The 23,266-nt window shown below is 45.1% G+C and overlaps 1 protein-coding gene across 2 annotated transcripts in view; it reads right to left on the reverse strand.

Annotated features, from left to right (window-relative positions):
• Nucleotides 1-23,266, reverse strand: part of ASPHD2 (aspartate beta-hydroxylase domain containing 2) — a 182,670-nt gene that overhangs the window by 42,481 nt on the left and 116,923 nt on the right. The window contains exons 2-3 of one of the 2 annotated variants that reach the window (XM_063913205.1): nucleotides 9,842-9,950; nucleotides 8,815-9,307 (exon numbers count right to left, since the gene is read on the reverse strand). In XM_063913205.1, the coding sequence (XP_063769275.1) occupies nucleotides 8,815-9,307; nucleotides 9,842-9,950 (602 nt within the window). Of the gene's footprint in view, nucleotides 1-8,814; nucleotides 9,951-23,266 lie in introns of both variants that reach the window. The other variant, XM_063913204.1, reaches the window with a different exon arrangement.

Raw genomic sequence — 23,266 nt, forward strand, 5'->3', positions numbered from 1 at the left:
AGCAGCCAGTATTTACCCTGCACAGAAACAAAATAACCCACCCAAATCTAACTCTTTCTGCACATGTTATATCTGCCTCCCCTGCAGTGCACATGGTTTTGCCCAACTGCTAAAAAATTTCCTGCTGCGATCAACTTGGAATTACCCCCCATGTGCACTGCAGGGGGGCAGATGTAACATGTGCTGAGGGAGTTAGATTTGGGTGGGGTGTGTTCAAACTGAAATCTAAATTGCAGTAAAAATAAAGCAGGCAGTTTTTGCTCTGCACAGAAACAATATAACCCACCCAAATCTAACTCTCACTGCACATGTTATATCTGCTAGGTGATTTTTTGCTTAGTGTTTGTAGTAGTGGTTTCTTTAATTGATTATACAAATACCTGGTGTACAGGTTTTTAGCTCTCACTATTAGTGTTATCTACATCTTGTTTTGTCTGAATGTCAATGTTGGTAAACTGAAAATAAGCTTCTACTCTAGTCCTCTTTCATCTGAATTAAATAAGTATCTGCATCCGCTGAAAATTCTGTAGAATATTAGAGTCTGGTTGCCCAATGGGCACAAATTCCGCAGCAGTAGCAGTATATGTGTCTGGTTTATGTGTCTGTAAACCATTTATTTTATGAGCAACAAATTCAATCAATATTAGGCATGAATAAAACCTTTCTAGTACAGCAGAAACAAGTATCTGTCTCTGTATGCAAAGGGACTAAAATTGCTAGGTCTATGGAGCATATGTTTTATATGCAGAGAGCAAATGTGTCGTAATACACATCCATGCAGGCATAGTAATACATTTTCTGTATAAATGGGAGAGGATGGAGAATGGGGTAACGGAGCTCTGGGGTTGGCCAAAATATTTGAATCTGGGCTTGGTAATACAAAAGACTATGGGCCTAATTCAGACCTGATCATGGGGGTAATTCCAAGTTGATCGCAGCAGGAATTTTGTTAGCAGTTGGGCAAAACCATGTGCACTGCAGGGGAGGCAGCTTTAACATGTGCAGAGAGAGTTAGATTTTTGTGTGGTGTGTTCAATTTGCAATCTAATTTGCAGTGTAAAAATAAAGCAGCCAGTATTTACCCTGCACAGAAACAAAATAACCCACCCAAATCTAACTCTTTCTGCACATGTTATATCTGCCTCCCCTGCAGTGCACATGGTTTTGCCCAACTGCTAAAAAATTTCCTGCTGCGATCAACTTGGAATTACCCCCCATGTGCACTGCAGGGGGGCAGATGTAACATGTGCTGAGGGAGTTAGATTTGGGTGGGGTGTGTTCAAACTGAAATCTAAATTGCAGTAAAAATAAAGCAGGCAGTTTTTGCTCTGCACAGAAACAATATAACCCACCCAAATCTAACTCTCACTGCACATGTTATATCTGCTAGGTGATTTTTTGCTTAGTGTTTGTAGTAGTGGTTTCTTTAATTGATTATACAAATACCTGGTGTACAGGTTTTTAGCTCTCACTATTAGTGTTATCTACATCTTGTTTTGTCTGAATGTCAATGTTGGTAAACTGAAAATAAGCTTCTACTCTAGTCCTCTTTCATCTGAATTAAATAAGTATCTGCATCCGCTGAAAATTCTGTAGAATATTAGAGTCTGGTTGCCCAATGGGCACAAATTCCGCAGCAGTAGCAGTATATGTGTCTGGTTTATGTGTCTGTAAACCATTTATTTTATGAGCAACAAATTCAATCAATATTAGGCATGAATAAAACCTTTCTAGTACAGCAGAAACAAGTATCTGTCTCTGTATGCAAAGGGACTAAAATTGCTAGGTCTATGGAGCATATGTTTTATATGCAGAGAGCAAATGTGTCGTAATACACATCCATGCAGGCATAGTAATACATTTTCTGTATAAATGGGAGAGGATGGAGAATGGGGTAACGGAGCTCTGGGGTTGGCCAAAATATTTGAATCTGGGCTTGGTAATACAAAAGACTATGGGCCTAATTCAGACCTGATCATGGGGGTAATTCCAAGTTGATCGCAGCAGGAATTTTGTTAGCAGTTGGGCAAAACCATGTGCACTGCAGGGGAGGCAGCTTTAACATGTGCAGAGAGAGTTAGATTTGTGTGTGGTGTGTTCAATTTGCAATCTAATTTGCAGTGTAAAAATAAAGCAGCCAGTATTTACCCTGCACAGAAACAAAATAACCCACCCAAATCTAACTCTTTCTGCACATGTTATATCTGCCTCCCCTGCAGTGCACATGGTTTTGCCCAACTGCTAAAAAATTTCCTGCTGCGATCAACTTGGAATTACCCCCCATGTGCACTGCAGGGGGGCAGATGTAACATGTGCTGAGGGAGTTAGATTTGGGTGGGGTGTGTTCAAACTGAAATCTAAATTGCAGTAAAAATAAAGCAGGCAGTTTTTGCTCTGCACAGAAACAATATAACCCACCCAAATCTAACTCTCACTGCACATGTTATATCTGCTAGGTGATTTTTTGCTTAGTGTTTGTAGTAGTGGTTTCTTTAATTGATTATACAAATACCTGGTGTACAGGTTTTTAGCTCTCACTATTAGTGTTATCTACATCTTGTTTTGTCTGAATGTCAATGTTGGTAAACTGAAAATAAGCTTCTACTCTAGTCCTCTTTCATCTGAATTAAATAAGTATCTGCATCCGCTGAAAATTCTGTAGAATATTAGAGTCTGGTTGCCCAATGGGCACAAATTCCGCAGCAGTAGCAGTATATGTGTCTGGTTTATGTGTCTGTAAACCATTTATTTTATGAGCAACAAATTCAATCAATATTAGGCATGAATAAAACCTTTCTAGTACAGCAGAAACAAGTATCTGTCTCTGTATGCAAAGGGACTAAAATTGCTAGGTCTATGGAGCATATGTTTTATATGCAGAGAGCAAATGTGTCGTAATACACATCCATGCAGGCATAGTAATACATTTTCTGTATAAATGGGAGAGGATGGAGAATGGGGTAACGGAGCTCTGGGGTTGGCCAAAATATTTGAATCTGGGCTTGGTAATACAAAAGACTATGGGCCTAATTCAGACCTGATCATGGGGGTAATTCCAAGTTGATCGCAGCAGGAATTTTGTTAGCAGTTGGGCAAAACCATGTGCACTGCAGGGGAGGCAGCTTTAACATGTGCAGAGAAAGTTAGATTTGTGTGTGGTGTGTTCAATTTGCAATCTAATTTGCAGTGTAAAAATAAAGCAGCCAGTATTTACCCTGCACAGAAACAAAATAACCCACCCAAATCTAACTCTTTCTGCACATGTTATATCTGCCTCCCCTGCAGTGCACATGGTTTTGCCCAACTGCTAAAAAATTTCCTGCTGCGATCAACTTGGAATTACCCCCCATGTGCACTGCAGGGGGGCAGATGTAACATGTGCTGAGGGAGTTAGATTTGGGTGGGGTGTGTTCAAACTGAAATCTAAATTGCAGTAAAAATAAAGCAGGCAGTTTTTGCTCTGCACAGAAACAATATAACCCACCCAAATCTAACTCTCACTGCACATGTTATATCTGCTAGGTGATTTTTTGCTTAGTGTTTGTAGTAGTGGTTTCTTTAATTGATTATACAAATACCTGGTGTACAGGTTTTTAGCTCTCACTATTAGTGTTATCTACATCTTGTTTTGTCTGAATGTCAATGTTGGTAAACTGAAAATAAGCTTCTACTCTAGTCCTCTTTCATCTGAATTAAATAAGTATCTGCATCCGCTGAAAATTCTGTAGAATATTAGAGTCTGGTTGCCCAATGGGCACAAATTCCGCAGCAGTAGCAGTATATGTGTCTGGTTTATGTGTCTGTAAACCATTTATTTTATGAGCAACAAATTCAATCAATATTAGGCATGAATAAAACCTTTCTAGTACAGCAGAAACAAGTATCTGTCTCTGTATGCAAAGGGACTAAAATTGCTAGGTCTATGGAGCATATGTTTTATATGCAGAGAGCAAATGTGTCGTAATACACATCCATGCAGGCATAGTAATACATTTTCTGTATAAATGGGAGAGGATGGAGAATGGGGTAACGGAGCTCTGGGGTTGGCCAAAATATTTGAATCTGGGCTTGGTAATACAAAAGACTATGGGCCTAATTCAGACCTGATCATGGGGGTAATTCCAAGTTGATCGCAGCAGGAATTTTGTTAGCAGTTGGGCAAAACCATGTGCACTGCAGGGGAGGCAGCTTTAACATGTGCAGAGAAAGTTAGATTTGTGTGTGGTGTGTTCAATTTGCAATCTAATTTGCAGTGTAAAAATAAAGCAGCCAGTATTTACCCTGCACAGAAACAAAATAACCCACCCAAATCTAACTCTTTCTGCACATGTTATATCTGCCTCCCCTGCAGTGCACATGGTTTTGCCCAACTGCTAAAAAATTTCCTGCTGCGATCAACTTGGAATTACCCCCCATGTGCACTGCAGGGGGGCAGATGTAACATGTGCTGAGGGAGTTAGATTTGGGTGGGGTGTGTTCAAACTGAAATCTAAATTGCAGTAAAAATAAAGCAGGCAGTTTTTGCTCTGCACAGAAACAATATAACCCACCCAAATCTAACTCTCACTGCACATGTTATATCTGCTAGGTGATTTTTTGCTTAGTGTTTGTAGTAGTGGTTTCTTTAATTGATTATACAAATACCTGGTGTACAGGTTTTTAGCTCTCACTATTAGTGTTATCTACATCTTGTTTTGTCTGAATGTCAATGTTGGTAAACTGAAAATAAGCTTCTACTCTAGTCCTCTTTCATCTGAATTAAATAAGTATCTGCATCCGCTGAAAATTCTGTAGAATATTAGAGTCTGGTTGCCCAATGGGCACAAATTCCGCAGCAGTAGCAGTATATGTGTCTGGTTTATGTGTCTGTAAACCATTTATTTTATGAGCAACAAATTCAATCAATATTAGGCATGAATAAAACCTTTCTAGTACAGCAGAAACAAGTATCTGTCTCTGTATGCAAAGGGACTAAAATTGCTAGGTCTATGGAGCATATGTTTTATATGCAGAGAGCAAATGTGTCGTAATACACATCCATGCAGGCATAGTAATACATTTTCTGTATAAATGGGAGAGGATGGAGAATGGGGTAACGGAGCTCTGGGGTTGGCCAAAATATTTGAATCTGGGCTTGGTAATACAAAAGACTATGGGCCTAATTCAGACCTGATCATGGGGGTAATTCCAAGTTGATCGCAGCAGGAATTTTGTTAGCAGTTGGGCAAAACCATGTGCACTGCAGGGGAGGCAGCTTTAACATGTGCAGAGAAAGTTAGATTTGTGTGTGGTGTGTTCAATTTGCAATCTAATTTGCAGTGTAAAAATAAAGCAGCCAGTATTTACCCTGCACAGAAACAAAATAACCCACCCAAATCTAACTCTTTCTGCACATGTTATATCTGCCTCCCCTGCAGTGCACATGGTTTTGCCCAACTGCTAAAAAATTTCCTGCTGCGATCAACTTGGAATTACCCCCCATGTGCACTGCAGGGGGGCAGATGTAACATGTGCTGAGGGAGTTAGATTTGGGTGGGGTGTGTTCAAACTGAAATCTAAATTGCAGTAAAAATAAAGCAGGCAGTTTTTGCTCTGCACAGAAACAATATAACCCACCCAAATCTAACTCTCACTGCACATGTTATATCTGCTAGGTGATTTTTTGCTTAGTGTTTGTAGTAGTGGTTTCTTTAATTGATTATACAAATACCTGGTGTACAGGTTTTTAGCTCTCACTATTAGTGTTATCTACATCTTGTTTTGTCTGAATGTCAATGTTGGTAAACTGAAAATAAGCTTCTACTCTAGTCCTCTTTCATCTGAATTAAATAAGTATCTGCATCCGCTGAAAATTCTGTAGAATATTAGAGTCTGGTTGCCCAATGGGCACAAATTCCGCAGCAGTAGCAGTATATGTGTCTGGTTTATGTGTCTGTAAACCATTTATTTTATGAGCAACAAATTCAATCAATATTAGGCATGAATAAAACCTTTCTAGTACAGCAGAAACAAGTATCTGTCTCTGTATGCAAAGGGACTAAAATTGCTAGGTCTATGGAGCATATGTTTTATATGCAGAGAGCAAATGTGTCGTAATACACATCCATGCAGGCATAGTAATACATTTTCTGTATAAATGGGAGAGGATGGAGAATGGGGTAACGGAGCTCTGGGGTTGGCCAAAATATTTGAATCTGGGCTTGGTAATACAAAAGACTATGGGCCTAATTCAGACCTGATCATGGGGGTAATTCCAAGTTGATCGCAGCAGGAATTTTGTTAGCAGTTGGGCAAAACCATGTGCACTGCAGGGGAGGCAGCTTTAACATGTGCAGAGAAAGTTAGATTTGTGTGTGGTGTGTTCAATTTGCAATCTAATTTGCAGTGTAAAAATAAAGCAGCCAGTATTTACCCTGCACAGAAACAAAATAACCCACCCAAATCTAACTCTTTCTGCACATGTTATATCTGCCTCCCCTGCAGTGCACATGGTTTTGCCCAACTGCTAAAAAATTTCCTGCTGCGATCAACTTGGAATTACCCCCCATGTGCACTGCAGGGGGGCAGATGTAACATGTGCTGAGGGAGTTAGATTTGGGTGGGGTGTGTTCAAACTGAAATCTAAATTGCAGTAAAAATAAAGCAGGCAGTTTTTGCTCTGCACAGAAACAATATAACCCACCCAAATCTAACTCTCACTGCACATGTTATATCTGCTAGGTGATTTTTTGCTTAGTGTTTGTAGTAGTGGTTTCTTTAATTGATTATACAAATACCTGGTGTACAGGTTTTTAGCTCTCACTATTAGTGTTATCTACATCTTGTTTTGTCTGAATGTCAATGTTGGTAAACTGAAAATAAGCTTCTACTCTAGTCCTCTTTCATCTGAATTAAATAAGTATCTGCATCCGCTGAAAATTCTGTAGAATATTAGAGTCTGGTTGCCCAATGGGCACAAATTCCGCAGCAGTAGCAGTATATGTGTCTGGTTTATGTGTCTGTAAACCATTTATTTTATGAGCAACAAATTCAATCAATATTAGGCATGAATAAAACCTTTCTAGTACAGCAGAAACAAGTATCTGTCTCTGTATGCAAAGGGACTAAAATTGCTAGGTCTATGGAGCATATGTTTTATATGCAGAGAGCAAATGTGTCGTAATACACATCCATGCAGGCATAGTAATACATTTTCTGTATAAATGGGAGAGGATGGAGAATGGGGTAACGGAGCTCTGGGGTTGGCCAAAATATTTGAATCTGGGCTTGGTAATACAAAAGACTATGGGCCTAATTCAGACCTGATCATGGGGGTAATTCCAAGTTGATCGCAGCAGGAATTTTGTTAGCAGTTGGGCAAAACCATGTGCACTGCAGGGGAGGCAGCTTTAACATGTGCAGAGAAAGTTAGATTTGTGTGTGGTGTGTTCAATTTGCAATCTAATTTGCAGTGTAAAAATAAAGCAGCCAGTATTTACCCTGCACAGAAACAAAATAACCCACCCAAATCTAACTCTTTCTGCACATGTTATATCTGCCTCCCCTGCAGTGCACATGGTTTTGCCCAACTGCTAAAAAATTTCCTGCTGCGATCAACTTGGAATTACCCCCCATGTGCACTGCAGGGGGGCAGATGTAACATGTGCTGAGGGAGTTAGATTTGGGTGGGGTGTGTTCAATTTGCAATCTAATTTGCAGTGTAATAATCAAAATCAGACACAGCAAGGATCTCACCGTGTGTACACACCTTTACTTGCTTTTTTTCTTTACTTGCAAACATGAATCAGGACCTTGCAGGCTAAAGGCCCATACACACTGGGCGATTTTGAGCTCAAAGTAGCTGACTTTTGGTGTTTTGAGCTCAAACTCGGCCAGTGCGTAAGGCCGGCGATGAGTGGTGAGCGCTGATGCACGCCCCTGCATCATCGCTAGCCACCGCCATCCGTCGGGCTGTTTGTTCAGCCGAGTGAAGCACTTTCCACGGTCTCCTACTGTAAAAAGTGCTTCACCCCCTGTGAACATCGCTGGGCACAGGGAAAATCGCTCAGTGTTTATGCACTGAGCTATTTTCCTGCCAGCGATGTTCACATCATCGCTCTGCATACACTCTCGACAAAAACACCCCATGTGTATGCACCTTAAGGCACATTCTGCTAAGCTACAGTTCACGGATGGTTTCACTGACACACCAGTTACAATTTGTGTCACAACCCACATTTTGGATGAGATTATTTTGGTCTTTATTACAGCTTTCCACAGAACATTACTCATATTATTACCCAGGACACTAACTGGGCATATATATTGTTCTTTTTTTAAAGTAGTTGATTCGTTTTCATTCTATGGGGTCGATCCTATTAGCCGCGATGATATCGCTGGTGAAAATCACTGCAGAAGTGGCCAACTATATGGCAGCCCAAATTCGCACAAAAGTGCTCACTGCCCAAAGGCCTCAGAGCACTTTTGTGCAAGTTCGGGCAGAAACCAGCCCGTGAAGCGTGCGGGATTGGGCGTCGTTGCTGGCGTTTAAACGCTGTAGGAACGGCACATCGCACCCTTTGCAGGTAATAGGATTGACCCCTATGTATGGTAACCTGACAAACTATCTGTAATTTATAGAATACTCCTCAGAACATTGAAGATCAAATATTTCTGAAGTGACCAATCATTTTCATATTAGAGCTCACCCCAGATTTAAGAGCATTAATCAGTAACAAAGCGGACGTTGGTAGTGGACTATTATTATACATTGTTCCAGTAATCATTGAAACAGCACACACTACACTTATATTAATACTGTAAGAAAATACATACCCAGATGGCATCTTATCCTGATGTTGGTGGGCCCATAGTGCTCTGTGATGACTGTTCCCGGAGTAAGCACAGATATACAAGCATTCCCAAACACATTGTTGCCAATGAAGGTACGGAGGCTTCCAAGCAAACGATACGTCCGTGGGCATTTCTTGCAATTGGAAGGTATGCACACACCTTGGTTGACCAAATAAAATGTGAACCATTCCCCAGTTGGCGTACTGTTTACTTTCCACCCTAGGGGCAAGCTGCAGTTTGAAAAAGCCTTGTAGAGGACTTCAAACTCACTAAGGATGGTGGCAAAGTTCTGTTCTAGCAGTTCCACGTCATGCTTTTGAGCATCCCGTGTAAAATATGGCATAGTAGGTAAATCAGGAAGAAAGAAAACCTCTGGCTTTTGTATGGATGGCCTGTCATTTAGATAACGACCTTGTTCACGGATGCCTTTGTGAATTCTGCCCATGCCAGACCAGGAGTACCTTTTTGCGTATTCCTGCAGATTGTGATAGAGTTTTTGGTTCAGTACATCGTTATGGGTACAGCGTACGCACTCACGCGAGTGGCAATAAGCAAACCCATTCTGCAAGCCTTTGGCATCTGAATTCTGGATGAGTAAATTAACAGTGGCAAAGGGAGAACGGGGTTGGTCCTTACCAACTCTATAACAATACCATGCAAACAACAGTAGAAGACAGATAACGGAGGTAAGTGCAAGGGTATTGCAGTCACGCACAGCTTGGATGCAGCCAGCAATCAGGTCGCGAAGTCCTTTCAGCAAACAGGTCCAGTCAGTCAACCACTCTGCAGACATTTTTATCCAGCTGCTGTCCGGATTATAAGACGATGCAATGCAACAAGGACTGGAAGTTCTAGGAGGGGCCCACACCATGCAGGTTAATATGGATGAATTGGTGAACAAGACAACATGATCCTGCCTGTTCTCTTTAGACATCTAAGCAATGTATTAGTCGCTACGGAGGGTTTGGCGCTGACATCTAGAAGAGCATAGAAACACATGTGACCATACGGATTTCCGGGGTCTGGTTTTGTACAGGACGTAGCAATGTGTCATTACTGGCTTTACTGCTATACACAGAGGAGAAGTCATTCTGATGAAGAACGCAGGCTGTCTAGATCTGTTGGGAATAAAACAAACAAAAACAAAACTGACATTTTATTTCAGATCGCCCTCAAGCCCTAAATCCCCTAAACATAGAAATGTAAACATGCTTAAGTAATCTTTTTATAATTAGCGGTTGTTATAGGCTCTTTATTGTAAAGAAACAAGTTCACATGCCAGACTATTAACATGCCAGATATACTACATAAATAACACTAAACATATAGTCAACGGGAAAACAAAAACAAAGTAAATGCATTCAGTTTTAACCACAAATAAATAAAAAAAATTACTAACATTTATTTGATGCACTGGGGACACATACTTCCAATAAATAAATATATATTATAATCCCATAAACATAAATATACACTGATGGATATAATCATAAAGCACCATAGCTACAGAAAAATCTAACACTAGGGCAATATGTAATAGCCTGCGAGGTGCAGATTGTATGGGAATTTATGAGTCTACCCGTATTTTTAAAGTGGCAATCATTTACAAGATAAAACAAGGTCAGATTTGCCTTGTAAAAAATTGCTGCTTTAAAAATAAGGGCAGACTCGCAGAAACTCCCAAACAGCCTGCACCTCACAGGCTACTACAGTACATATTGCACAAGAAATGAATAGTTTCACATATGTAAGCAATAAAGTTACATATATGGTGTTATTCAAACTATAATGAATTAAGCATACATCATTGATAGTATCAGTAATCCTTCTTAATGTTAATCATATTTCTCGACTTCCTGGCTGCACCCGCCAAGAGGGGGCAGCCAGGTTGGCACAGCGGTAGCCGATGCGTTGCTGTTTGATAGTAAGTGGGTGGCTGGGTGGACGGAAGTGGGCCAGCTCGGGAAGACTTGCCCACTCTTCTGGGCGACTGGGAGCATCTCTCTATTTTTGGGAGCCTCCGGCCCATTCTGGGAGAGTGGGCAAATATGATCTTAATAGGAAATACAAATAAAATTGTTTAGGCTGGTGGAGGGCAGTATGCCATACCAGCAACTCCCCTCACTACTCATCTAAAGCTGGGTACACAAAAATAAGAATTTACTTACCGATAATTCTATTTCTCGTAGTCCGTAGTGGATGCTGGGAACTCCGTAAGGACCATGGGGAATAGCGGCTCCGCAGGAGACTGGGCACAAAAGTAAAGCTTTAGGACTACCTGGTGTGCACTGGCTCCTCCCCCTATGACCCTCCTCCAAGCCTCAGTTAGGATACTGTGCCCGGACGAGCGTACACAATAAGGAAGGATTTTGAATCCCGGGTAAGACTCATACCAGCCACACCAATCACACCGTACAACCTGTGATCTGAACCCAGTTAACAGCATGATAACAGCGGAGCCTCTGAAAAGATGGCTCACAACAACAAAAACCCGATTTTTGTAACAGCAACTATGTACAAGTATTGCAGACAATCCGCACTTGGGATGGGCGCCCAGCATCCACTACGGACGAGAAATAGAATTATCGGTAAGTAAATTCTTATTTTCTCTGACGTCCTAGTGGATGCTGGGAACTCCGTAAGGACCATGGGGATTATACCAAAGCTCCCAAACGGGTGGGAGAGTGCGGATGACTCTGCAGCACCGAATGAGAGAACTCCAGGTCCTCCTCAGCCAGGGTATCAAATTTGTAGAATTTAGCAAACGTGTTTGCCCCTGACCAAGTAGCTGCTCGGCAAAGTTGTAAAGCCGAGACCCCTCGGGCAGCCGCCCAAGATGAGCCCACCTTCCTTGTGGAATGGGCTTTTACAGATTTAGGCTGTGGCAGGCCTGGCTGAATTGTACTACAAATCCAACGAGCAATAGTCTGCTTAGAAGCAGGAGCACCCAGCTTGTTGGGTGCATACAGGATAAACAGCGAGTCAGATTTTCTGACTCCAGCCGTCCTGGAAACATATATTTTCAGGGCCCTGACTACATCCAGCAGCTTGGAGTCCTCCAAGCAGTGCCGTTTCTAGCGGCGGGCGAGCCGTGCAACCGCACGGGGCGCCCGCCGCGGCACTTTAAGTGTTATTTCCCCTCTCCTCCCTCTCCCCGAGCGCTCCTGCTCGAGGGGGCGGAGTTTCGCGAAATGACGCGTTTGCGTCGTGACGTCATGACGCAAACGCGTCATTCCACGAAGCCCCGCCCCCCGAGCAGGAGCGCTCGGGGAGAGGGAGGAGAGAAGCCTGGAAGGAGGCGGCGGCGGCCGGCGCGAGGGACGTCCGGCGGCGGGATCCGAAGAGCGGAACATGTAAGTATATCTCTCTCTCTCCCCCTTCTTCCCCCCCACCAATTGACACCTGCCTGCCACACTGGGGATACCTGCCTGCTGCACTGTGTAAAATGGGGACACCTGCCTCACTGTGTAAAATGGGGACACCTGCCTCACTGTGTAAAATGGGGACACCTGCCTCACTGTGTAAAATGGGGACACCTGCCTGCCGCACTGTGTAAAATGGGGACACCTGCCTGCGTACTGTGTAAAATGGGGATATCTGCCTGCCACACTTTGTAAAATGGGGATACCTGCCTGCCGCACTGTGTAAAATGGGGATACCTGCCTGCCGCACTGTGTAAAATGGGGACACCTGCCTGCCGCACTGTGTAAAATGGGGATACCTGCCTGCGTACTGTGTAAAATGGGGACACCTGCCTGCCACACTTTGTAAAATGGGGATACCTGCCTGCCGCACTGTGTAAAATGGGGATACCTGCCTGCGTACTGTGTAAAATGGGGATATCTGCCTGCTGCGCTCTGTAAAATGGGGACACCTGCCTGCCGCACTGTGTAAAATGGGGACACTTGGCTGCTGTAATGTGTAAAATGGGGACTTTTTTTATTTTTTCCCCCCTGTGGTGGGCGTGATGATATCAGATGAGGCCACGCCTTGTCGGGAGCGCGCGCGCCTCCGGCGCGCGCATACTTTTTCTTTTTATAGCTATATGGGGGGACGCAATTTTTTTCATAGCAATGGGGGGGGGGGCGCATTTTTAAATCTCGCACAGGGAGCCAAATTGTCTAGAAACGGCCCTGGCTCCAAGTCCCTAGTAGCCGCAGGTACCACAATAGGCTGGTTCAGGTGAAACGCTGAAACAACCTTAGGGAGAAATTGAGGACGAGTCCTCAATTCTGCCCTGTCCGTATGAAAAATTAGGTAAGGGCTTTTATAGGATAAAGCCGCCAATTCTGACACACGCCTGGCCGAAGCCAGGGCCAACAGCATTACCACTTTCCATGTGAGATATTTTAAGTCCACAGTGGTGAGTGGTTCAAACCAATGTGATTTTAGGAACCCCAAAACTACATTGAGATCTCAAGGTGCCACTGGAGGCACAAAAGGAGGCTGTATATGCAGTACCCCCTTGACAAACGTCTGAACTTCAGGAACTGAAGCCAGTTCTTTCTGGAAGAAAATCGACAGGGCCGAAATTTGAACCTTAATGGACCCTAATTTTAGGCCCATAGACAGTCCTGTTTGCAGGAAATGCAGGAAACGACCCAGTTGAAATTCCTCTGTAGGGGCCTTCCTGGCCTCGCAACACGCAACATATTTACGCCAAATACGGTGATAATGTTGTGCGGTTACATCCTTCCTGGCTTTGATCAGGGTAGGGATGACTTCATCCGGAATGCCTTTTTCCTTCAGGATCCGGCGTTCAACCGCCATGCCGTCAAACGCCGTCGCGGTAAGTCTTGGAACAGACAGGGTCCCTGCTGGAGCAGGTCCCTTCTTAGAGGTAGAGGCCACGGGTCCTCTGTGAGCATCTCTTGAAGTTCCGGGTACCAAGTCCTTCTTGGCCAATCCGGAGCCACGAGTATAGTTCTTACTCCTCTCCGTCTTATAATTCTCAGTACCTTGGGTATGAGAGGCAGAGGAGGGAACACATACACTGACTGGTACACCCATGGTGTTACCAGAGCGTCCACAGCTATTGCCTGAGGGTCCCTTGACCTGGCGCAATACCCGTCTAGTTTTTTGTTGAGGCGGGACGCCATCATGTCCACCTTTGGTTTTTCCCAACGGTTCACAATCATGTGGAAGACTTCTGGATGAAGTCCCCACTCTCCAGGGTGGAGGTCGTGCCTGCTGAGGAAGTCTGCTTCCCAGTTGTCCACTCCCGGAATGAACACTGCTGACAGTGCTATCACATGATTTTCCGCCCAGCGAAGAATCCTTGCAGCTTCTGCCATTGCCCTCCTGCTTCTTGTGCCGCCCTGTCTGTTTACGTGGGCGACTGCCGTGATGTTGTCTGACTGGATCAGCACCGGCTGACCTTGAAGCAGAGGTCTTGCTAGGCTTAGAGCATTGTAGATGGCCCTTAGCTCCAGGATATTTATGTGAAGTGATGTCTCCAGGCTTGACCACAAGCCCTGGAAATTTCTTCCCTGTGTGACTGCTCCCCAGCCTCTCAGGCTGGCATCCGTGGTCACCAGGACCCAGTCCTGAATGCCGAATCTGCGGCCCTCTAGAAGATGAGCACTCTGCAACCACCACAGGAGAGACACCCTTGTCTTTGGTGACAAGATTATCCGCTGATGCATCTGAAGATGCGACCCGGACCATTTGTCTAGCAGATCCCACTGGAAGGTTCTTGCGTGGAATCTGCCGAATGGGATTGCTTCGTAGGAAGCCACCATTTTTCCCAGGACCCTTGTGCATTGATGCACTGAGACTTGGCCTGGTTTTAGGAGATTTCTGACTAGCTCGGATAACTCCCTGGCTTTCTCCTCCGGGAGAAAAACCTTTTTCTGGACTGTGTCCAGGATCATCCCTAGGAATGGAAGGCGTGTCGTCGGGATCAGCTGCGATTTTGGAATATTGAGAATCCAACCGTGCTGCCGCAACACTATCTGAGATAGTGCTACCCCAACTTCCAACTGTTCCCTGGATCTTGCCCTTATCAGGAGATCGTCCAAGTAAGGGATAACTAAAACTCCCTTCCTTCGAAGGAGTATCATCATTTCGGCCATTACCTTGGTAAAGACCCGGGGTGCCGTGGACAAGCCAAACGGCAGCGTCTGAAACGGATAGTGACAATTCTGTACCACAAACCTGAGGTACCCTTGGTGAGAAGGGTAAATTGGGACATGTAGGTAAGCATCTTTGATGTCCAGAGACACCATATAATCCCCTTCTTCCAGGTTTGCAATCACTGCTCTGAGTGACTCCATCTTGAATTTGAACCTCTGTATGTAAGTGTTCAAGGATTTTAGATTTAAAATTGGTCTCACCGAGCCGTCCGGCTTCGGTACCACAAACAGTGTGGAATAATACCCCTTTCCCTGTTGCAGGAGGGGTACCTTGATTATCACCTGCTGGGAATACAGCTTGTGAATGGCTTGCAATACTGCCTCCCTGTCTGAGGGAGACGTCGGTAAAGCAGACTTTAGGAAACGGCGAGGGGGAGACGTCTCGAATTCCAATTTGTACCCCTGAGATACCACCTGAAGGATCCAGGGGTCCACTTGCGAGTGGGCCCACTGCGCACTGAACTTCTTGAGACGGGCCCCCACCGTGCCTGAGTCCGCTTGTAAAGCCCCAGCGTCATGCTGAGGACTTTGCGGAGGCGGGAGAGGGCTTCTTTTCCTGGGAACTGGCTGTGTGCTGCAGCCTTTTTCCTCTCCCTCTGCCACGGGGCAGAAATGAGGAGCCTTTTGCCCGCTTGCCCTTATGGGGCCGAAAGGACTGCGCCTGATAATACGGCGTCTTCTTATGTTGAGAGGCTACCTGGGGTAAAAATGTGGATTTTCCAGCAGTTGCCGTGGCTACCAGGTCTGATAGACCTACCCCAAATAACTCCTCCCCCTTATAAGGCAATACTTCCATGTGCCTTTTGGAATCCGCATCACCTGACCACTGCTGCGTCCATAACCCTCTTCTGGCAGAAATGGACAGCGCGCTAACTCTTAATGCCAGTCGGCAAATATCCCTCTGCGCATCACGCATATATAAAAATGCATCTTTTAAATGCTCTATAGTCAGTAATATACTGTCCCTATCTAGGGTATCAATATTTTCAGTCAGGGAATCCGACCACGCCACCCCAGCACTGCACATCCAGGCTGAGGCGATTGCCGGTCGCAGTATAACACCCGTGTGAGTGTATATACATTTTAGGATATTCTCCTGCTTTCTGTCGGCAGGTTCCTTTAGGGCGGCCGTATCAGGAGAGGGTAGTGCCACCTGTTTAGACAAGCGTGTGAGCGCTTTATCCACCCTAGGGGGTGTTTCCCAACGTGCCCTATCCTCTGGCGGGAACGGGTATGATGCCAATAACCTTTTAGGAATTATCAGTTTTTTATCGGGGGAAACCCACGCCTCATCACACACTTCATTTAATTCCTCGGATACAGGAAAAACTACAGGCAGTTTTTTCTCACCAAACATAATACCCTTTTTAGTGGTACTTGTATTATCAGAAATATGCAAAACATTTTTCATTGCCTCAATCATGTAACGTGTGGCCCTACTGGAAGTTACATTTGTCTCATCATCGTCGACACTGGAGTCAGTATCCGTGTCTGTGTCTGCCATCTGAGGTAACGGGCGTTTTAGAGCCCCTGATGGCGTTTGAGACCCCTGGACAGGCACAAGCTGAGTAGCCGGCTGTCTCATATCGTCAACTGTCTTTCGTAAAGAGCTGACATTGTCACGCAATTCCTTCCATAAGCTCATCCACTCAGGTGTCGACTCCCTAGGGGGTGACAACTCTATTATAGGCAATTGCTCCGCCTCCATCTCATTTTCCTCCTCAAACATGTCGACACAATCGTACCGACACACCGCACACACACAGGGAATGCTCTGATAGAGGACAGGACCCCACTAGCCCTTTGGGGAGACAGAGGGAGAGTATGCCAGCACACACCAGAGCGCTATATATAGACAGGAATACCACTATATAACGTGCTTTTCCCTTTATAGCTGCTGTTATTATCAAAACTGCGCCAAATTAGTGCCCCCCCCTCTCTTTTTTACCCTTTTCTGTAGTGCAGGACTGCAGGGGAGAGTCAGGGAGACGTCCTTCCAGCGGAGCTGTGATGGAAAATGGCGCCCGTGTGCTGAGGAGATAGGCTCCGCCCCCTTCTCGGCGGCCTTTTCTCCCGCTTTTTGGTGAATTCTGGCAGGGGTTAAAATACATCCATATAGCCCTGGGGGTTATATGTGGTGTATTTTCGCCAGCCAAGGTGTTTTACATTGCTGCTCAGGGCGCCCCCCCCTAGCGCCCTGCACCCTCAGTGACCGGAGTGTGAAGTGTGCCTGAGGAGCAATGGCGCACAGCTGCAGTGCTGTGCGCTACCTTGTTGAAGACTGATGTCTTCTGCTGACGATTTTTCCGGACCTCTTCTTGCTTCTGGCTCTGTAAGGGGGCCGGCGGCGCGGCTCTGGGACCGGACTCCGAGGCTGGGCCTGTGTTCGGTCCCTCTGGAGCTAATGGTGTCCAGTAGCCTAAGAAGCCCAAGCTGGCTGCAAGCAGGCAGGTTCGCTTCTTCTCCCCTTAGTCCCACGATGCAGTGAGCCTGTTGCCAGCAGGTCTCACTGAAAATAAAAAACCTAAAACTAAACTTTCACTAAGAAGCTCAGGAGAGCCCCTAGTGTGCACCCTTCTCGGCCGTGCACAAAAATCTAACTGAGGCTTGGAGGAGGGTCATAGGGGGAGGAGCCAGTGCACACCAGGTAGTCCTAAAGCTTTACTTTTGTGCCCAGTCTCCTGCAGAGCCGCTATTCCCCATGGTCCTTACGGAGTTCCCAGCATCCACTAGGACGTCAGAGAAATATACGTTATGGTAAGAACTTACCTCTGATAACAGTATTTCACCTAAGTCCACAGGTTCCACAGGATAACATTGGGATATGATGAAGCGACAGCGGATTTGCGCCAATCGGTCAAAGCTTTTCGGCCTCCCAGCATGCAATGGGCCCGTCCATATATCCCCGTCTCCTGGCTCAGGCAAATCAGTTGTATTCCCAAAGCTCAAGGCAGGAGCATCATAGATAGCCCTAATCAGGCGATAAGAACACACATACACACCCTTCCGTACAAGAAGGAAGCGGTTAGTGAGTAAAATGATCCTTAAATCAGGTGCGTCAGGGTGGGATCCCTGTGGAACCTGTGGACTTAGGAGAAATACCGTTATCCATGGTAAGTTCTTACCATAACGTATATTTCTCCGCCAGGATCCACAGGATAACATTGGGATTTCCCAAAGCAATTTAGTGGTGGGGACGCTCCTGATTGGACAGGAGAATCCTTCGCCCGAATTCAGTGTCGTGAGAGGCAAAGGTATCCAAGGCATAATGTCTAATGAATGTGTTAATGGAAGATCATATGGCTGCTTTACATATCTGTTCTGCTGAAGCACCACGTTGTGCTGCCCATGATGGACCTACCTCACGAGTAGAGTGAGCAGAGACATTAGCCGGAACAGAGAGATCAGCTTGAGAATATGCTTCTGAAATCGTCATCCGAAGCCACCTTGCCAGTGTCTGCTTATCAGCAGGCCATCCCCTCTTATGAAATCCGTAGAGAATAAAGATAGAATCTGTCTTTCTGATGGCACTGGTACGATCCAAGTAGATCCTTATGGCATGAACCATGTCCAGCGATGCATCTCCCGCAGAAAGGCCCGGTACCTGGAAAGCTACAATTTCTTCGTTAAGGTGGAATATAGACACCACCTTAGGAAGATACCCAGATCTAGTTCTGAGAACTGCTTTATCTGGATAAAAAGTAAAAAATGGGGAATGACATGATAATGCCCCTAAATCTGATACTCTTCTAGCTGACGCCATAGCCAGTAGAAAGAGAACTTTAGCTGTCAACCATTTAAGATCCACTTTATTAAGTGGTTCAAATGGGGCAACTTGAAGGGCTTTCAGGACTAGACTTAAGTCCCAAGGAACTGTAGTAGGAACAAAAGGTGCAGCATTCCCTGGAAAAAAGTACGCACATCCTGTAAATTGGCAATTTTCTTTTGGAACGATACAGTCAATGCTGACACTTGCACCCTCAAGGAAGCCACCTTCAAACCTTTATCCATTCCTGCCTGAAGGGATACTAAAACCCTGGAAACTCTGGGTCCATTTTCCGTTCACTGCACCAATGAATATAGGTTTGCCAAATGCAAGGAAGGTTTCCTTGCTCTGAGCATTGTTTGAATTACCTGTTGTGAGAATCCTCTTGACTTCAGGATAGAGGTCTCAAGAGCCACGCCGTCAAAGACCGTCGATCCAGCAGTCTGTGATAACAGTAGATCTGGACGTTGAGGGAGCAGCAGCGGAGCATCCATTGACATTCTCTGCAGATCTGTGTACCAATGCCTTCTGGGCCAAGCCGGAGCTATTAGTATCACGGCACCCTTTCCTTGCTTTATCTTTCTCACCGCCCTGGGTAATAGGGTGTTTGGAGGAAACACATAAGCCACATGAAAGTCCCATCTCACCGACATGGCATTCACAAAGATCGTTCTGGGATCCTTTGTTCTTGACCCGTATGCGAGAACTTTGTTCTGACGGGACACTTGTCGACTAGAGTGTGGAAGACCTCTGGGTGTAGAGCCCATTCACTTGCCTGATTGGCGTTTCGACTGAGAAAATCCGCTTCCCAGTTTAGGACTCCTGGAACGAACACTGCGGAAAAGGCTGTATGATGAAGTTCTGGCCACTTTATTATGTGACTTACCTCCTTCATCGCTTTTCGGCTGCAAGTTCCTCCCTGATGGTTGAGGTACGCTACTGCCGTCGCATTGTCCGAACGGATCTGAACTGGTTTTCCCTGAAGACTGTCCTTTGCCTGAATCAGTGCCATGTATATGGGCCCAAGATCCAATATATTTATTGGCAGGCAACTTTCTTCCTGGGTCCATTGCCCCTGAAAACACAACCTTCCCAACACTGCTCCCCAGCCCTGGAGACTGGCGTCTGTTGTCAGAATTTCCCAATCTGATATCCAAAAGGAACTCCCCTTGTCCAGATGGGATATCTGTAGCCACCAATCTAATGAATTTCTTACTTCTATCGTAAGAACCATAGTCTGCGTTTGTATCGTCTGATGCAACCCATTCCATTTGGCAAGAATCAGATACTACTGAGGCCTGGAGTGGAACTGTGCATACTCCACCATGTCGAATGTTGACACCATCAATCCCATCACAAGCATTGCTGCGTGAATGGATACCTTTTGACTGTGTAGCAAGTCCTGAATCCTTAACGGAACCTTGGATATCTTGTTCAGAGGTAAAATTACTCTCTGAAGACTTGAATCCAGTACAGCCCCCAAGTGAGTCATCCGCTGTGACATAACCAGAGACTATTTTGCCCAATTTATGAGCCACCCGTGCCTTTGCAGACACGTTATTGTCTGTTGCAGATTACATAGGAGCAATTCCTGCGACTGTGCCAGGATTAAAAGATCATCGAGGTATAGAAAAATTCTTATCCCCTGCTGGCGGAGATAAGCTGCCATTACCACCATAATCTTGGTAAATACCCTGGGGGCTGTGGGTAACCTGAAAGGTAGGGCCTGGAACTGAAAATGCTGTTGGAGGATAGCGAACCTGAGATAACACTGATGGGACAGTGCTACAGGAACATGTAGGTAAGCATCCCGTATATCCAGGGATACCATATAATCCCATGGCTCCATGGCCAAAATGATGGAACGTAAAGTCTCCATATGAAACAGAGGTACCCAAATGTATTTGTTCAGCACTTTGAAATTGAGAATGGGTCGAAATGACCCATTTGGTTTCTGAACTATAAACAGCTTGGAGTAAAACCCCTGTCCTTGTTGTGCAGGAGGAAGTGGAATGACTACTCCTGGCTGAAGCAATTTCTGAACTTGCAAAGCCCTGGCCTTCGTCTCTACCCGAGATGGGCTGGTGCAAAAAAACCTTTGAGGAGGGTGCTTCTTGAAGGCAAAAGCACAACCTAGAGATACCACTTCCTGCACCCAGGCATCTGTTGTAGACTGCTGCCAGATCTGTGCAACCCTGGGATCCTCCAGGTGGAGGCCCGCACCATCAGGCTGATGGCTTATTATCTGTTTTCTCAACCGGTCCTCTGGTAGCCCAATGCTTTGTAGCCCAATGCTTTTCAGTCTTACCAGACTTGTTGTATTGGGACTGCCTGCCATCACTTTTTCCTTTAGCTTTTCCTTGAGATCGAAAGGGCCGAAAAGCTGGAACTTTAGGTTTGAAATTGCATGTGGAAGGAAACTTTACATTCTTGGAGTCTGCTTCTGACTCCAAAATATCTGTCAATTCTTTACCAAAAAGATTATCTCAAGAAAAAGGCAAAGATTCCAAAACCTTCTAAGATTCTGAATCAGCTTTCCACGTACGTAGCCAAACTGCTCTGCAAGCAGCTATTGTTGCAGCTGATGCCCTGGAGGCAATAGTACCCATATCCAATGCTTCTTCTTCCAAGAGCATTGCAGCCTGTTTTATATGTGCTATATGGGATTATTGGTCTCTAGATGCTATTGAAAAATCCCCTTCCAATGCATCAGCCCAGGCAGCCAGCTGAAGCCATGGCTGGCCTTATGACTGCCCCAGACAGGGAAAAAATGGCTTTTAAAAAACCATCCACTCTCCTATCCGTGACATCATTAAATGATGTTGATGGAAAAGGTAATGTAGATTTTCGCACTGATCGAATCACATGCGTATCTACTTTAGGAGCCACCTCCCTTTTTAAACAATCCCCAGCTGGAAGAGGATAATTTGAATTCCATTTCTTAGGAATTCTAAACTTCTCATTGGGCATAGCCCAAGCCTCTTCCATGATTTCTGTCAGCTGATCTGACCCCGGAAACTCAGGCTTAACTGTTTTGGGACATTTAAACACAGGTACCTTGGTTTTTAACACAGGCTCTGCTGAATCCTCTAAGAATAGAAAGGCTTTCATTGCTTTAATTAACTCAGCTATATCCACTGAGCTGAGACCTTCCTCCTCTTCGTATGCCGAAGTAGAATGTATTGAGCCTTTATCCTCCGATGAATCCTCATCTGAAACGTGTAGCCTGTGAGAATGAAGATTTAATTACCACTGGCTTATCAGCCTGTTTCTTTTGAGAGGCTGCTGCTGGAAGTGATAAACCGCAGGTGGGAAGCTGCATGTAAGGGTTAATAGTGTATCCTATCCCTGGTGCAGGAGTTGGAGGAATTATCCGTTCAGCTATACTGGATAATGTCTGTGCAAACATAGCCCAAGGTGGATCAACCTGCACCTGAATCTGCCTTGTTTTTTTCAAGAGACCCTGGTGAAAGCTAAAACAATTTGCACACAAACCATCCTGAACCAGATCCTGAGAGGTTAACACAGCTTTGCAAGACAAACATGATATGAGTGTTGGTGTTGCTGTGAGTGTATCTTCCTCACCTTTGCCGCTCTTAGACATGATAAATCATCAACAATTCCACAGTGTACTACACAATTTGTGACTGTAATCACTAAGCTTTTTAAAGTGATATACAATCCGACCCTACCCATGCACCAGCATTGAGGATTGGAATAGAAAAAAACCTGACAGAATTATAGTAAAGACAGCAATCACACTAGCAGTTATAATAAGCAATAGGAGCACATCATCAACTACATTTCAAGTATGTAGGACAGTGATGGCTAACCTTGACACTCCAGCTGTTGTTGAACTACACATCCCAGCATGCCCTGCATCAGTTTTAGCATGGCCAAATAACAAAACTGTAGCAGGGCATGCTGGGATATGTAATTCAACAACAGCTGGGGTGTCAAGGTTAGCCATCACTGATGTAGGAGAATATATTACTGAATCATGTTTAAAACAGATCTACCGTATTCAGACGCGTAGCGAAAGAAACAACAGTAATAGTATACAGACTCATATGCAATAGGCACTTATCTAACTATTCATACTCAAAAGGTAGATAGAGACTTAGTGCTGTTTTACCTGTACTCAGTAGAGTGGGATACAGGGAGACTCACCCAGCTACCAGGACCGATCAATACGTTTGCGAACGCTGAGTGGATCTAAACACTACTAGTGTACACTGCCACTCCATGAACCTATAGTGAACACAGACGCTCAGTGAACACAGACGCACCAGTCACACAGCCGCCTATGCTGCGACTGGGTCCCCTTCGTGTACAGCGTCTGAGACAGAATCAGGAAAACAGTTCATGGCAGGAAACTTGGAGGAAACTGGACATGGACCGGGGGGAGGGGCGACCAGAAGAGCGTCTGACTCCCCACTGCTGACATCAACCCCAGGGATCGCGGCCTCATACTATTCCTGGAGCCTCTGATTCCTAAGGCCTAGCGCTGGTGCACCCGAGGTGGCAGACGCAT

This window comes from Pseudophryne corroboree, chromosome 1 (genome assembly GCF_028390025.1).
Source record: "Pseudophryne corroboree isolate aPseCor3 chromosome 1, aPseCor3.hap2, whole genome shotgun sequence".
NCBI classification, from domain to species: domain Eukaryota; kingdom Metazoa; phylum Chordata; class Amphibia; order Anura; family Myobatrachidae; genus Pseudophryne; species Pseudophryne corroboree.